The sequence below is a fragment of the Pieris rapae genome, chromosome 16, assembly GCF_905147795.1.
Source record: "Pieris rapae chromosome 16, ilPieRapa1.1, whole genome shotgun sequence".
In the NCBI taxonomy this organism is placed as follows: Eukaryota; Metazoa; Arthropoda; class Insecta; order Lepidoptera; family Pieridae; genus Pieris; species Pieris rapae.
In genome coordinates this window covers 761,133-778,967 of record NC_059524.1, presented here as the reverse complement: position 1 = coordinate 778,967, position 17,835 = coordinate 761,133, and the positions used below count along the sequence as shown (strand labels likewise).

Below are 17,835 nucleotides of genomic sequence, written 5' to 3'. Positions count from 1 at the left end.
CGTTCAAATGCAACTCCACAGCTGAAGTTTGAACCTTCGACCTCAGCTATGACAGTTACACGCTAAAGCCACTGCAATACTGCTCAATAAATTCCCTAAATTTAATTTCCAATTCCGACTTGCGAAGTAAAAGTGTCCTTCAAACGGTTTATTGATTTGCTGTATATATAAAAGATAATATTATTCCAGACAACCAGCAAAACTACATGAGTATGGGCGTGTGTAGAACGGAATCTCTGAACATACAGTTGGAAGTGCCCCCGGGGCAGAGCAGCGGACTCCTGGTACACGAAGATAACGCTACATTGGTCGTGTCACATGTTGCGCCACAGTCACCGGCCTACAGGTTCGTTTTTAAGTAGATTCAAACATTTTCGTGGTATGTTTTGCTATTTCTTCTAGCTGCCACAAGTTTTATTACCGGTTCCTGAATTGGTTCCGGATTGTATATATATATAATAGCCTTTTCTCGGACATAACATTATTATTATTATTAATTTTATTTTTTTAATTATTATTACTATTTTTAATCGTAGATTGTTTTTTTCTTCCACTTTTGCGTGTCCGTTTGCCAGGTGGCAAAGGCCTCCTCCGATCTTCTCCATTCTGGCCTTTCTATGGCCACTCTACTCTCGTTTCTCAAGGACATCCGAAAAGAGAAACTTCAGGCTCCCCCTTTGCCACTTCCAGCCAATTGCACTCACTCTCTCGGTCCAGAAATCATCAGTCTTACAGCATTTTTATTTTTACTATATTATATTTTGCTAGTATCTTTTTTGTACTAGTATACCAAAACGTACCCAATATTTCATCAGCCAGTCAGCCATCAGCCGTCGGATTTATGTTTAACCTGTTCTATTTTTTTGTTATTTTGATAAATTTCGTGAATGAAAAAAGTACGCGTATATATGTTTTTTCCTTGCTTGTTTGATTTATTATTTTTTTATGTGTGCATATTATTTAGAAGTTGTAAATAAAGTTTTGTTTCTCCCTTTGTTGTAAACGGCACTACACGATTTAGACCGTCGTTTCTTGTAAAAACAATAAAGCAGTGGAATTCCTTATGTTTTCTCTGGACAGTTCTCACTTAACATAAAATTAGTTTTGTATTTAAAATATATCAGTTTGCGTAACTACCACACCGGTTATCTTTCCGAACAGACTGTATCTTGTACTTGTATTAACTTTTGGAGAGAAATTTATTTATTTATTTAATTATAAGTAATCTAACAGCTTACTTAATACATATTATTATACAAAATACTAATACAATACAGAAAGCCAAAACAGATTACATAGATTAACAAATTATGTATAAAAAACAGAAAACAAGCAAGCGCATTCAAAGACAATTTTACATTTAAAAAAAAAACAAAAGATAATACCCATGTTATATCCCGCGGACAATTCGCCAAACTATGACAGAACCTTAATGAAACATTTAGAACAATTAATAATTTAATTATATTATTACAGATCTGGATGTCTCCAAGTCCGGGATCGTGTGATGACTATTAACGGTCACGAGAATCTAACTCTTGATGTGGCAAACGAAATCCTTCAGCGAAGAAATGATTCGCATAACCCAAAATACTTGACCTTGAACGTTGAATTCAGTATGCCCAATACTATTGAGGCGTCTAGTGGAGTCTTTACTGTAAAGCTTGCGAAGACCACGGCGGGACTTGGAGTTACGATCACAGGTAATGTAACCAAATACTTTGACAAGAAGAAAGCTGGAGAAGAAGTAGAAGAACAAGACCTACATCGTAATTGAAGGTTCCACGACTTAGCGCGTTACATCATCACAGTGATTGAAGTCTCTGCAAAACAGTAATGTGTATAAACAATGTGTTATATACATCACTAGAAATGCGAGGACTTATATCAAATGCTTTTGAAGTGATTTTCAATCTTGGACCGTTCTCTAAATTATTATGCCTCATTTTTATTAAAGCATCATGATATGAGTTTTCAAGAATTTAATGTCAAACATATATTCACATAAGTCAATAGATTATCAATTTTTTTCATATTTCATGACTCAATATACAGGTTACACTTACAGTTTCCCTTTCAAGTCAGTTAATTTTTTCATATGCATTCCCTGTTCAGTCGCTAGCTCATGGCTGAGAGTTGTGGTCAGTGAGAAAACATCTGGAGCGGATTATCTGTTTCCACCGGTTTCTGTCCAGCTCTTATGACAGTGTTCGATGAGGATGATGCGTCTTTCACTTGATCGGTCCATCTGCTTGCTAAGCGGCTTAGTCTATACGTCCTTCTGTATTACCAACTTCGATAATTTTTTCTAAGTTCTCATCACCTCTGCGCGTTGTATTATTCATTTTATTTACTGTGTTCTGAATAATAACCATTTTTATAGGTTGCAAACAGAAGCTATTAAGTAATGAGGAACCAATGGTGATATCAGATATCAAACCAGGTTCAGTGGCCCATCGAAGTGGCGCGTTGGCTCCAGGGGATCATCTCCTTGCAATAAATGGGCAGCCTTTACATAATTTGTCGCTGGTAATATATTAATCAAAACTACTGACTTATTAATTGAGTTTAAACATACTGTTTGTATGTTTTGCTATTAATTTTAACGGTCATAATTAGAATAGAATTAATTAATCTGTTTATCATACGAGAACATATATACTACTTTTGGGAATAATTTATTATTCTATTAATGATCATTTGTGTAAAACATTATAATTGATATTAATTTGATAACGTAATATTATATTTTAATAATGCGATATTTTATCACTACAAATAATGTGAAAATTGACTAATTATTCATACTGTATGTAAGGGAAGAGAGGGGTTGTGAAATTCATTATGAAACACGAAAAAGCATTATTAAAATTAAATGGGCGGCGGTATCACTTAACATTAGGTGAGCCTCCTGCCCGTTTGCCTCCTGTTCTATAAAAAAAATATTATTTATCAGGACACAGCGTTCAACATCCTTCAAAACTCACCTGAAGATATAATAACATTAAAAATCCGCAAACGCGATTTGACCGACGACTGGGCGAACATACACAAGCAAAATGCAAAACTCACATTGCAAAGCTTTAGTTGCGTGGAAACAAAAGCCGTTATACACAGTGAAGAGGATTCTGGGCATACTGACAGTCCTAATAATAGCGGAAAGGACAGGCATGACGCTGTCTTCATGGTGGAAATCATAAGACCAGACAGTGGGCCACTGGGATTAACAATAGCTGGAAGCGAGGATGTGACGCAGCCTATACTATTGAGCGGACTCATTGAAGGTACGTTTTTATTTATTTCGTAATTCTCCATACTGGTGCTACTTGTGGTGACTGGCCTTACTTGAATTCGTGTATGTGGTGATGTTAGTTGTGACTATGTCTTTGCGTGTTGTTCCCACGAGAATGTAAGTGTGCGCTCCTATTTCACCATGCCTCCTGCTGATAGAGGACAAATCTTTGTTTGTAATTTATTTTATTATTATTTATTACTTATAATGTCATGTGGAACATGGTGTACTGGTTGCATCTCATTTCAAATGCTGTGTAAAAGAAAAAGAGTGGCGGAGAGTTTATTGCCAGTTCTAATCATCCCCTCTACGCCCTTGATTTGAGAACTGGCAGTAAATGTAAAATAAGAAGCATTCAATGTATTTTCTTTTTTGACGTTCATAAGTATACATTGCGTTGCAACTTTACAGCAAACATAAATTATGTTTAACAAAAAATAAATAAAACTAAATATAGCCAAAGATGGAAAACAAAATACAAAAAGGTTCAAACATTTACAAAAGGAAATAATCCATAAAAAAATATTAAATACTTTCAACTAAATAGTACTCAATACGGCTGTGTTTTATAATGGTGTGTGTTAAAGAGTATATAAGTGTGTCTATGTGGGTCATGAATGGAGGTGATTTAGCGCTATGGCTGTTCTTAATACTCCTATAAAGTATATTCCGCGATAGCTTAAATAACTTAATACTTAATTAGTGGTCGTTGTATGTCCTGGCAAAGGCCAGTCGATAACATATAACATAAGACAATATTTATTAATTTGCTGTAAGCTATAACGTTGTCTAAATCATCATCATTTAGATTTCGGTTCTAATGTTTTGTGAACTGTAAAGCTGAAGTATTTTCGAAAAGAAATTTTCAATAATAGAAAGTACCATTTCTTAAAAGACCGGCAACGCACACGAGCCCTCTGGCATTGAGAAAGTACATGGACGGCGGTGTCACTTAGGATCAGCTGAGACCGTTACTGTCTGTTAAAAATCAAATCTTATAATATGGTTGTATTTAACTTCGAAACAGGAATTTTGTTCGTGTAATAATCAAATTAGCTTGTTAATTGGATAACATCATCGAGCTGAATTATCGTAGACCCAAAAGTTTGACGTTGTGTGACATTCTGATTACCTATGATTGCCCCATACCTTACTCTATTGACATGGATTAAAATCAGTAGGTGTAGTATACAGTGTTACCAGTATCTCAGAATTAAAAATTAAAAGATAAAAGAAGAAATGGTTTTTTTCTTTTGACTTGTTAACGGTATTGGACAATAATTTCTATATAACTCTTACATTTTATAATTACACTATTGTTGTTGCATTGAATGTGTACAGTTTTGAATGGATAGTGAACATTTTGTTTTTGGTGGTTAAAGAGCGTTAGAATAATACTATTTTTTGGGTAGCTTTGATGTGTGGTCGGTATGTTTCCAAAAATCGGAATATCTCCATTATATATAGTTTGAAGTTTTGTATGACGAATTACGATTGGTTGGTTAGAGAAATGTGTTAATTTATTGAAGTAATACTTTTTTTGGCGCGATGGAGTAAAATGATGAGAGTGAATTTTTACATTTTTTTAAATTTTTTAAATTTTTTTTTAATTAGTAAAGTTAGGGCTAGGTGGCATGGAAATCGATAATAAAGTTCAAGTTGTATATTCTAGTATTTAAAGAAGTATAACTTCTAACGCATGTACATAACACACAGTCTTTTTTATTAAATGCCATATAATTATAACATTTCCGCAAATTTTATATAATTGTATAGGAAATAATTTCTGTATTCACTGTCAATTAAGGTCGAAATTTAAATATGAATATGAAATGATGATGACAGTAACTAACTACTATAAAATATTTTGTTGTGTAATCTGTTTTATAATAAGCTAGTTGATATTTAAGTACGAATTTCTATGCTAAATAAAAAAAACGTGAAAACGACAATTCCTTCGATAATACTAGACATATTTTTATGAAATTCCTAATTATAGGTGGCCTGGCTGAAAAGTGCGGGAAACTGGCCATTGGAGATGAGCTGCTCAGCATAAATGGTGAGAGCGTCCTTAACAAGCCTTTGTCGGAAGCGATCAAGTTGTTACAACAAAGTGGGCAAAGAATTCAGCTGCAAATGTGTAGAAAAGTCACTGGTGAGTATAGTAATAGCGCTTTTTAAGGCATTTTCTGCCGGACAGTACTTTCTTTATAGAACCAGCTGCCAGGAGAGGTATTTCCGAATCGATACGCTATAGGGGCGTTTCCTAAAAGTCAATCTTTTTCCTCAAGGCCAAAAGAAAATTTCATCACCATCAACTTGATGGCTGGAAGTCTTCCGCTTTACAAGACTTCTGGAAGATATGGCCTCCAAATGTTTATAGCAGTCTTACCAAACCCCACGTTTGGTAAGACTGCACTGACTGCGAACGCGCCACATTGAGGCAATTTGATTGTTCAGGCTGTTATTCGATTTTTTTTAATTATTTGGAATTTGAATTTTAGTTTGTCATTATATGTTTTGAAAAATAAAATACTTATTGTGTTCTAAAATATAAAATGTAACATGCTAAAGGACACAAGTTCACGCGTAATTCCACGCAATATAATTTTCCTGGAATAGAAAATCCGACAGGAATTTTATACAAAAAGTATTTACAATATTGCTGATTCATCGGAAAAGTATTTAAGGTATTATTTCTCTCATTCATATTCAACTTCGTAATTAAATACGTGAAGCCCATTTTGGAATTATATTAAAATTATAATATTTTTCTTATAACCATTTATAGAAACATTTTAATAAATAAAAATCATATTTCCATTTTATACTGTATTAATAGGTCATTTGGACTGCGGTGAGTCAAGTGCAAGGGATTCCAGCCATTCCACGTCCAGTCCAGGGCTCTCAAACGACAGTGCTGTGGAGTCCTGGGACCAGAATACACCCGTCAGGACAAGTGGTAATTGTGGTCAGTATATGATTTTTTGACTTTGACACATGTGAGAAGTGAAACATCTTCGTAAAACCCTAATAGATGATCATGTACCTGTATATGATTACTCCATATATTTGTTTATCTATTTACACACTGTATATGTTATGGGATTGTGACCAAACATCTGAGTAAATGTGGGCATAAGGATGATTTTAATATCAGGTCGTCGATTTTGTAGGTGTTTAATTGTCCTAGAAAATTTTAGAATTACGCCGAAACTGGCAAAATTTTTATATTATTAATCACTTAAATAGGTACTATTATTATTTTGTATTTTTTCTTAATTTTTTATGCACCTGTTGAAATTTTTTTCATGCAAAGGTAACATAGAAAAAATCACTTATTAGCGATAAGGCCGAATCTTAAGTAATAACATAACTAGTAACTTGTTTTATACATGACGTATGTTTAAGGTAACGAACTGTTAAAAAATATTAAATAAACGTCTCGTAAGTATCTAGTAAACGAATTTTATATCTATTAAATATATAAAAAGGATCTTGGCAGCAGCAAATTATAGAGTGACAAAAGTTTATATTTATTTGTTATGTCTCACGCACCTTCATTTCTCATTTATCCAATTTTCAGGCAATTCCGAAGTAATAGAATACGCCGTACCAGACAAGTCCCGAATAATAGATAAACAGCCGTACTCACCGACAGACGAAGATAAACTTTTAGCCTCCAACTTCAATTCGTTCATTCAAGACTTGCCCTTGCCAAATTATTCACTCAATAATTCACTCAAGACGTTTCACTACGAGAATACGTGCATTATTCCCGAGACTTTGAAGAAAACGAATACAAGAGAGGATGATGTTCAGCAAATTGAAATTTTAACTTCGAATATGAAGGATTGCCAGCTGCACAACATGGAGAGGTCGTCATGCAAATGTGACTATGTTCAGATGGGTCCTTATAGTATAGTCTCCCCAAACAGGCGTAACTGGGATAACGACTACAACGGTATATATACAGTGTCGACGCCCCAGAAATCGCCTTTGAAACCTATGGCTGGATCCAGCTTTCAATTTTCGAATAGCCCTATATATGAGAACGATGTTCCAGGTATGTGCTGTCCCAAGATTTTTGTTCAGAAATAGCATTGTTATGACTACGCAAATATTTAATAATTAATTATAAAAATAGAAATAGTACATCTCGCTGCCTAAATTATGTAAATCAATTTAATTAATATGCAGTCGAAAACAAATGTATAAGAAAATAATTAAAAAAAACTACGGTTTTTTTTATTTTTTTTTAATAAATACAAAAACGTGGTGATGGTACACAAATTGAACACAATTTCTCCGTCCACCGAAGCGTCAACATTGATTGCAATAATGTCACATATAAACTTATAAATCAAAGATAAAGATGTTAAAAGACAAAGCATAATAGTCCAAATAGATTTTAGGTCGAAAACACCATTTCTATTAAATTGGTAACTCTAAATATTCCAGGAAATATCGCTAGCACAAGGGATAATACATGATATAATATATATACGTATACAATAAATGTTCAATCATTTATAATGCTTTTCATAGAAATTAATTTTATGTATAAACTAACAAAACATGACAGCTTATAGAAACTGATATCAATGTAGAGTACACAATATTGTTTGGCACATATTGACCACTGAAGTAATTTAATATGGCAGATCACACAACTAGAATAATACACAAATAACTATTGGTTATGAAATACGATATCTAATTGTATCATAATCAATACTACGTAATATGTAACTATGGAAGTTATGTTGGCGTGAAATCATGTTTCGTAGCTGACCTTTTAAGCTATTGCCAATTAACAAAATAAATATTGAGTGATTTAATTATTACTTAATTATTGTAATCGGACTCTTATACAATTTACTGTTCGATTTTCTGAAAGTTCACCGATTTTTCACATTAGGCTTGATGTTAAGTCGTTCGTCATTCCATGTCCCTACTTCATGTTAAATAATCCCGCCGCCCATGGACACGTGCAATGCCAGAGAGCTCGTGGGGTTTTTTAGTAGGTTCTTATTTAGGTTCGCCTTGTCCTTATCGGTATATTTTAGGGACCTCAGTCTAATATGAGTATTAAACATTCAAGGTCTCTACAGCAGCGATACGTTATCACCAGCTCGGGGTTCGGTTCATCACGTCATACTGTATAAGGATGCTATATACGATGACTATGGATTCTCCGTCTCCGATGGTCTATATGAAAGGGGGGTCTACATCAATAGGATACGTAAAGGTGGACCAGCAGATATCGTTGGTCTGTTACGTCCATATGACAGGATTTTACAGGTCAGTGGTCATTCAGAGGACAATACATATTTTGAAAATAATTCGCTAGAAATCGAATCTTGTTTCTCCAGTTACATCCGTCCGTTATATGCTTTCTATCCATATAAGAGACAGAGTCATATAAATAATAATAATTTATTGCAAGTGTGTGGTACAAAAATGGGTAAGTTAGTAGAATCGTAAGTGCATATTCTATATTCTATGGCGCGCAAATTTATCTAAAGGAATTTTACATTTTACATTCTTAGTCATATTATTTGGTCAATTCTTATATTATTTGCTGCTATATGCATATACTCCAAGTTGACATTTTTTCATTCAAAATTAATTTGTGAATGTGTTTGTGTAATATAGTTTTATTAGTCAGTATAAATGAGCAGTATTGGCCTAGTGGCTTGCGACTCTCATCCTTGAGGTTGTCGGTTCGATCCCCAGCTATGCAACGGACTTTTATTGTGTGCATTTAAAATTCGCTCGAATGGATGAATGAAGAACATCGTAAGGAAACCGGCTTGCCTTGGACTCAGAAAGTCGATGGCATGTGCTACAGCCTGATAACCTACTTGCATATTAGATGGTACATAAGAGATACAGAAATATGAAGCCCAGACCTACTTTTAAAGTAGGTAAGGTAAAAAAGTACCAACGTACTTTTATTTATTATATGACACGTCGTAATCGCCGCTTGCGATCTGCCCCCCTAGACAAGTGGCATTCGTTATCAAACGTTTCGCAATCGAATAATACGCACGATCTGTCGTGAACGCAAATCGATGCCTAGCCAAACGGACCTAAGTTCGGTTAACGTTGTATCGTTTTCCATTTGCGTTAGATATGCGATAGATATGTGAAAAAACCACGATATTCGCGCGCTGTCAGTTCATTTTGATAAGCTGTTGACAAGCACAATCTTGGTGTTGCTATTATCATGACAATTGCTACATATATGATAATTTTTAACTAATGACTAATGTTTAGTTTCTGTTGTTATTACCCGACTACGGCAAAGCCAAAAGGAAGAGTAATGATTTTAGCCGTCTATGTTTCTATATTTGTTATTTAAATTGTATTTGTTGTATTTATTTTAACAAACGAAATAAGTTTTTTTTAAATCGGGTGATTTTACAGTAATTGTTATGGCAACCCATCAGACTTTGGCGCTGAGAAGGTTAAAATACATATGAATGGTTTGATTTTGAAAAAGAACCGATTTTAGTTATTATTTAGTCTTATGTATTATGTACAAATTCTTTAAAATAATATAGAGATGATTTGGTTTTGGAAAAACATTTTTATTTATTTATTATTTACTCTTGAATATACCTACCACGAAGGTACCTATAAATTCTTAAAAAAAAATATAAAGAGATGGTTTGGTTTACCAATAATATATATACAGCTGACTAAACAACCGCCATTTTTGTGGTTATCTACAGGGTCCTAGCGGACGATTTGTCATCGCTTAATCGATACGATTGATGCTTACATTACCTGTCAAAATGTGCCATTTGGCTAAGAATTGTATGGCGTAGCGAACGACGCGTTTCGTTTATCCAATGCGATAATCGAATCATGACAGAACTATGCCACTTGGCTGCGAAATAAAACGATCGCTGTATTTGCGATAAGGTAGATGACGTGACAAATGTCATTCCCATACATTTTAATTCTATTCTACTTTCGTTTACGATATTAGATGTCCATTTGTCTAGGCCTGCTGGTTCGCTACTATGCCATAACATTTAAATATAAATACGCATTTTTAATATCAATAATATAATTAATCTTCAATAATTAATGCGTTGAATTTGTTGCTTTATTTTTCCATGACTCGTCAGCCGTTATTAATTATATCAATCGTTTTTTCATGACCTGAATTATATTTATTAAGTGAAAATAATCTTTGCTCCTATCGGAAATGAATACTGCAAAAAGCCTTTTTAAAATATTAAAGCAATATTTTTTATATGTGAACTTTGTAGTTGTTAAAAATATCGTTTTATTTAAAAAAATGGTAAAGAATGAAAACATAGTTTTGTGGTCAAGAAATTGTTGCGGTTTTGATTACATAAAGTATGTGTGAGCCTTCTGTATTTGTTTCATGATAATATGTTAATCTAATAGGCAAGTAACCAGCCTATGTCTAACACGCAGACGACATTTGTAGGTCTAAGGCAAGCCAGTTTTCTCATGATGTTTTCCTTCACCGTCAGAGAAAATTTTAAATGCGCAAAGAGAAAGAAAGTTCATTGGCGCACAGCCGGGGCTCGAACCTATGACCTCAGAGACCCTATTTGGCTACGTTATATTAAAATAAAAACTTTTTATTTCAGTGGATATTACTGATGATCATTTAAATCGTAATAAACTATAGTAATAATTATTTTTAATTATTACTATAGTTTATATTATAATATATATTATAATAATTATTTTATGCCCTACCGGCAACTATTAATGACTGAACTTCAGGTTAATATTTCGTACGGTTTTAAACAACCGTGTTCGCTAAACTCCGTCCCATAGTCTTTATCAATGGGAGTCTTTTATGAAATATCTAAAATACTCGACCTCAAACTCTACTACTATATATAAAAGTGTTCTTTATCTATTCTGTTATAAACGTTTGAAGTGTTTATGTGTCATATGATAATGAATATAGCAAACCAATCACCATAGTTGACGTTCGAGTTATGAGGGTACTTCGTAAGGCCCTGAACTGCCAGCAATATTGCTTTTAATTATCTCTCAAATGAAAATACACTTATATTTCTGTTAACAAGCTAAAAACTTAATTATACAGCGCCAACAATTCACGAGATATTTATAATAAGAGATATTACCAGTACGTTTCAATTTAAATAGAGCAGTTTTACAATATAGTCGTAGGTTCGATTCCCGGCTTTGGACTTTGTGTCTATTTGCGTATTTAACATTTGCTCGAATGGTGAAGGAAAACATCGTGAGGTAAACCGGCTTGCCTTAGAACTAGAAATCTGATCACCTATTTAACTATTAGATTGATAAATAATCATAAAACAGATATAGAAAGCTGAGGCCTAGACCTAAAAAATATTGTAGTGCCACTGTTTTTTTTTAAATTAGGAGTAGTATTTATATCTACAACTAACTAAATTAAAATAGTAAAGTTATTAATATGACCAGCAAACTTTTTTAGGATTATACGCAAGCTTCGAGAAACTGTCATAATTATTTGATTAATTATTTTTTTAATAGGTTAATGGTACACGAACGGTGGACTATGACTGCTGCTTGACTGTGCCTTTGATTGCCTCTGCGGGTGACCGATTAGAAATTGTCGTGCAACGGCTAGCAACTTCACGGGTAAGATTATTTAATTTAATTACGCATTTAGATGCCGAGTTGGGCTTAAGTATGCTCTTAACCAAAAAGTCGTGTTCCAATCTAGGCAGTGCAGTATGCATTATTGAATTTTAGAAATAAAATTTGATTAAAACACAATCGCTTTAATTTTTAATGGCGCCTTAAATTGCAGCTATTTACTGAATTAAACAGTCAAATCCGTATACGGAGATGAGATGTGATCGATGTTTTGGTGTGAGTCCACGTTCACAGTCCATGTTATTCTTAGCATCCGTCTCCAGCTCCACATCTCATTAGCATCAATCCTTTGCTTTCCCGAGCCAAGGTAGTCCACGTTTTTACTCCATTGATATTACCTACCTAATAGACAATATAAATACACAACCTAAAAAATCTGAAGCCTAAAAAAGAATTTTTTGTTTATCACGCAAAATATTACACGAAATTTTATTGTTACATACAATGATTTGTGCAATTATGGTGAATCAATAAACAGATTGGAACTGTACGTATTTTGATTAAATATTACGTGACACCCGAAAATACGGCAATTTAAAAAAGCTATGGATTTATCAACGTTGCAATATTTTACAGGCGTCCGGTTTTAATTATTAAGTACGTATACAACGATGTAAATGAAAAATGTTTGTACAAAGAAATTATCTGTCTATTGGAACCTAATTTGATGTTTTACGTAAAACAAGAACACAACACAACTGTATATTTGTTTAGACACCTTTAAAACTTAGAAAATTATTAGCTTTTAACAATGAGTGTTACAACTAGTGCTAAGTGTGACTGTTGTCTGAAAAAATGTTTTAATATACGAAAATTATATATATTATATAGTTTGCACGAATTTCAAATTCTGAATCGTACTTTGGTTGCCTCCTTTTCCCTGATATCAGCAAATTGAAATACTAAAACTGGAAGTATATATTCACGCAGCAGTCAGTTCAATAATTTAGAAATCTTAAGAATACAATCTATTAAATATGTTTTTTGATAGTTCCGTTTAGCTTAATTAAATATACATAAAGAAACCCTATCTATATAGTAATAAAATAAGTCTGACGTCAGATAGAACTTTATTTATTCTAGTACCCTGTTTTTATATCTCAGTTCTATAAAATAGATAATGCGGCAGTTATTACAATCGTTGCGTCTTTTGGGATATGTTTTCACCCCATGTTGAGTATTCTCAATACAACTACGCGATATTTCGCGTATAAATGTGAATTTATTAAAAGTTTCAGGCTCTTTACAGCAATCATGGTTAACGCGAGACGGACATAGTAATAATAATAATGCCACATCCTCTCTATACTATTAAAATTACAAATCAGATTGATCAGTTTTATTTTTATACAGTTAGTCTACGTCGGGTTTAGTTATTTCATAAGTTCAAAAATCATATGTTGTGAAAGTTGTTGTGAATCTTTTTAATTTTTAGGATGCTTCGCTTCATTGCTCTCTGACCACTAGACCTTCGAATCTGTAAAAAGCCAGATTCGGTTTTCATAGACCAGGCAAGGGAGAACTTTTATTAATAACAGTATTTTTAAAACCTAGGCCGTAGGTTCGTTTTAAATATCTATTAACTGCCATGACAGACACTATCTATTCCATTATAATCTACTTATGACTGTGGATTTATTTATCAATAGATCCTAAGATGCTGTTTTCTTAGAGAGATTTTTCTTCTTTTGTGAAAATGATTTGATTCATATAAAGTATGATGACTGAGCTATGAAACGTCTGATGTAGCAAATAATTATTTGACAATCGTTGCATATCCAACAGAATAAATTAACATAAGTAAAAACCCTTTCTTTTTGGATGACATAGCATTGTATGTGCAAAACCAGCGCTAGTTCTAAGTTGGAAAATATTTAATATCCTCTCAAAGAGAAACCTTTTTACGTACGATTGCCAAACGTATTTCGGAAAGCAATTATTGGGATGTTATCGTTTTGATCTCAGTCATTTCGATTGCGGATATTATTTTTTTATTCCCTGATTTTTATGTAAACAAATTCTATTAAGTTAAACATTATTTGTATTTCGTTACTAATTTATACGTGTTACAAAAAAATATTGAACAAGATTGTTTTTTTTTTTTCGATAAAAATATAAAACTTTACTTAATTAAATAAGTAGTAAAAAATTAATGGGTTTATTTATGGGCTTGACGTCAGATTTCATAGACAATATTTTTTTTATACACAAATAAAGCAGCCTTCTGTGGCTAACAGCTTTTGTTTATTTTTACTTCGATACATTACATATAAAATAGTAAGAAAAATATGCGTATATGAAATAACTTGATGAGATCTTCTTCAACTCATAACATTCAATACCAGGTCTCTACGCTCACACAGAACTTTTAACCTTCCGACTCCCAGAACCAACATTGGGTTCCGCGAGCCTCTTCACAGGATGTGTTCTGCTTTAGATTCTGTCAAAAACATTGACCCTTTTACGCACTCCTGTACTGCTTCATTTAAAAATAATTTAAAACAACTGTTATATAGCTAGAGGTATAATTTTCGTTGTCCGGATTTATACATTTTGTGTTGTCATGTTTTGTTTTGTTTTACTGTGTATTCATATTTTTATTAGTTAAACCTTTTGTGGATACATCCAATGTGTTTATTTTATGTTTTAACTTTTTTTTCTGTATTTGTCTTGTTTCCATAAAATAAATAAAAACTAATAACAAATAAATTCAAAGGTAAATCTTAAAAGACTAAGTTTTTCTTTTTGTTTTGTTACAGGATTTAAGGAACATTCGTCTAGATGACAGTTCGAGTCCCAGTGAAAGTCCCAGCAGTATTGTGACTAAGACTATTTAGTGCATAACCCGTTTCTAGTGCAGGAACACTAAAATCTAAGGAATAGTTTGTATGGTTGCCATGGCAACATTAAAGCAGCATCATCAGCGCTAGCAGAGTGAACGTTTTCAGCTGTGAAAATATAACTTGAAAAAGAATATTGGATACCAAATTGTTGAGAAATTGTTATAAAAATACCTCACTGGCGTAATAGAATAGCGATTTAATTCAATTCCCGCTTACTTATCTATTATAATTATCTTTGAAGAGATTAACACTGTTATAGGTTTTACAAGATTGACAAAAATTAGCAACGTTTTGTATAAGCAAAATATTATTTACGTCTAAATTTTCTTATGTCATGATTGTTCTATAGCTATGAACAGTCATTGTATAAATAATTAAGCGCTCAAATATAGCTGTGTATATTGTGCAGTATTGAGCTTATGTGGTGGTTATAGTATATAAGATTATTGTATAGAATTAAATATAAATATTATATTAGATAATTGCAAAATGTCTTAAATTGGTTGGATAACAATTACACTTCTGAAATCTCTTTTAATTTTGTTCAAATATTTTTAAAAATCATTACATTAAAATAAAAGCGGTTGCCTTATCGCTAAAAAGCGATCTTCTAGTAAAGAAAAACTAAAACAAATAAGTGTTAATAATAAAATGCTTTACCCACGTAAGAGATTGAATTCGATTTTGGGTAAAACAATTATCTCAGATAACCTGACTCATGAATAGCAATGAAATAGACGCAGAAATGTGATATTCCAAAGTCTGTCTCTTTATGAATGTCAGGCGTGGTTAGGTCGAGCGAGGCAGACATTCGGCAGCTTAGACCTTATGTAATGAGTAATGTGAGTGAGTGATAGGAATCTTTCTTTTAAATTAAATTGCTTGAGTCAAATTCACATGATAATTGTCACAACAGTTTTCCATTGTACTTGTTGTTTTTCATGAAACTTTGGAAAACACCATCAACGTTGTGGTTTGCCGACACCATATTGACAGTTGGAAGAGTTTCGTTTCAAGTTTGAGAGTATCAGAAAGTGGAAGTAAATTTTAATTAACAGGCTAGGCAAGTAATGAAACGTCATCGATGACTTGGTCATTTGCCTAGCTGTTTAATCAACTGTCTGGCAATGTTCAATCAAATTTCAGGCCGCTAGTTAAACGGCTAGGCTGCGACATATATAAAACGTACGTATATTATGTATGCCAATACAATAATTACTGCTATATAAGTATGTATTTAGTAAACTAAGCAACCGCAAGAAATATTCGATTTAAATGGAAAACTGTTCGATCTGTATTGAAATTTGTAACGTTTTATAAAATTCAGAATTGAAACAATAGCTTTTTATAAATTAGCTTTACCAGATATCGTCGACTGCATTTCGGTTTGGATAAAAGCCAACAGACTATCTTTGCTGCTGAAATCTCCCAAAAATATATCATTTTGAATTGTATTGCGCTATATTTTTCAAAATAGAAACGCGACAAGGAAATTGGATGATGTAATTGCTGTAAAATATGGAAGAAAAAGTCCTGTGTTTTGTATCATGGGGTTGTGCTAGCAAAATAGTCTCTCAAGTCATGATCATTTTTTATGTGTGCAAATTATTGCGGGAGAGCAGTGTTGGCCTAGTGGCTTCAGCGTGCGACTCTCATACCTAAGGTCGTAGGTTCGATCCCCGGCAGTGCACCAATGGAATTTATTTCTATGTGCGCATTTAACATTTGCTCGAACGGTGAAGGAAAACATCGTGAGGAAACCGACAAGTCTTAGACCCAAAAAAAGTCGACGATGTGTCTCAGCATCTACAGGCTGATCACCTACTCGCCTATTTGATTTAAAAAAATGATCATGAAACAGATTCAAAAATGTGAGGCCAAGACCTAAAGAGGTTATAGCGCCACTGATTATTATTATTATTAAATTATTGCGGGAGATAAAGTTTCTGTGACCCAATTAACCTTGTATATACAGAGAAGTTAAGTGTTTATATGTAAAGAAAAATAATTAAGAAAACCCGTCTCAGGCAAGGATAGCGCCATTGTTTTTTCATTGACGATGTTAATTTAATTCCTCTCTTGTATAACGTTTATAAGGGATATTAAACATTTTATATTGTTTTATCATTAACTGTAATTGATATCCAGCAATTTATTATACATTTTTAGTGTAAGCAGATACGATATAAATTAAAAATTTTGTTTACTCTAATTACAATTAAACTTATTTAGTATATTGTTAAATGATTACTACTAGTGAATTGTCAACGATACATTTACGAAATATATGTAATTAAATAACTAGATAATTTTATATTGTTGTTGAAATCAGACTGATAGTGTTTTATAGATGTTAAATAAACGATAAATTATAATTAATTTTGTCATAGCTATCCGCTTTGAGTTTCAGTGCTGAAATATTTTATAATAGCTATTAAAACTCTAGCATATACCTCCTCCTTATAAAATCTGAAGGAGTGAAGAAGTGTTTATGTTATCTGATAGGTAGGACACATATTAATGTTAAAAAAATGCTCCATGAAAGGTGTCATATAGGCCAAATCTTTTCTAACAGTCTCGTGCTATTAAGAAGTATTTGACTTGATCATCAAGCACGACTTTATCGGATATTTTTAGTATATCTAAATATATTTCATCACGGAAACTTTGAGCTTGGATAGCTCTTATAGCTTAACTTATAACGTCCCCAAAGGTATATCCAAAAACGTATAATTAAAAACATTAGCTGTATAATTCAAATTATGTAAATAATATATGAAGAGGCGTTTATAAAATAAGTATTGTTTTGGCCTTGTAAAATAAGCATTTCTTCGATGTCAGTTTTTATTAAAATTCATGTAAAAATCGTCGTCGATTAACAATTGGAATTTAAAAACAAAAGACGAAAGCAATTCGTTTTATCGTGATTGGCCAACGGAATCTCCTCCAATCACAGACAAGCGACTCCGTTCGACCAATCACCATTGTTTCGTCATTTGTTATTTGGCACAATAAAAGTAAAGGTGATTTTGT

General features: G+C 32.8%; 1 protein-coding gene across 2 annotated transcripts in view; it reads left to right on the top strand.

The window, feature by feature from the left end:
• LOC110991764 (glutamate receptor-interacting protein 2) overlaps positions 1-16,471 on the top strand; it is a 169,016-nt gene extending 152,545 nt beyond the window's left edge. For both annotated transcript variants that reach the window (XM_045631613.1, XM_022257251.2), the window contains 10 exons: positions 190-346; positions 1,477-1,703; positions 2,384-2,529; positions 2,957-3,284; positions 5,292-5,447; positions 6,135-6,263; positions 6,879-7,358; positions 8,397-8,596; positions 11,834-11,941; positions 14,719-16,471. In XM_045631613.1, the coding sequence (XP_045487569.1) occupies positions 190-346; positions 1,477-1,703; positions 2,384-2,529; positions 2,957-3,284; positions 5,292-5,447; positions 6,135-6,263; positions 6,879-7,358; positions 8,397-8,596; positions 11,834-11,941; positions 14,719-14,796 (2,009 nt within the window). In that variant the 3' untranslated portion in view covers positions 14,797-16,471. The remainder of the gene's footprint in view (positions 1-189; positions 347-1,476; positions 1,704-2,383; positions 2,530-2,956; positions 3,285-5,291; positions 5,448-6,134; positions 6,264-6,878; positions 7,359-8,396; positions 8,597-11,833; positions 11,942-14,718) is intronic.
• The last annotated feature ends 1,364 nt before the right edge of the window (positions 16,472-17,835 follow it).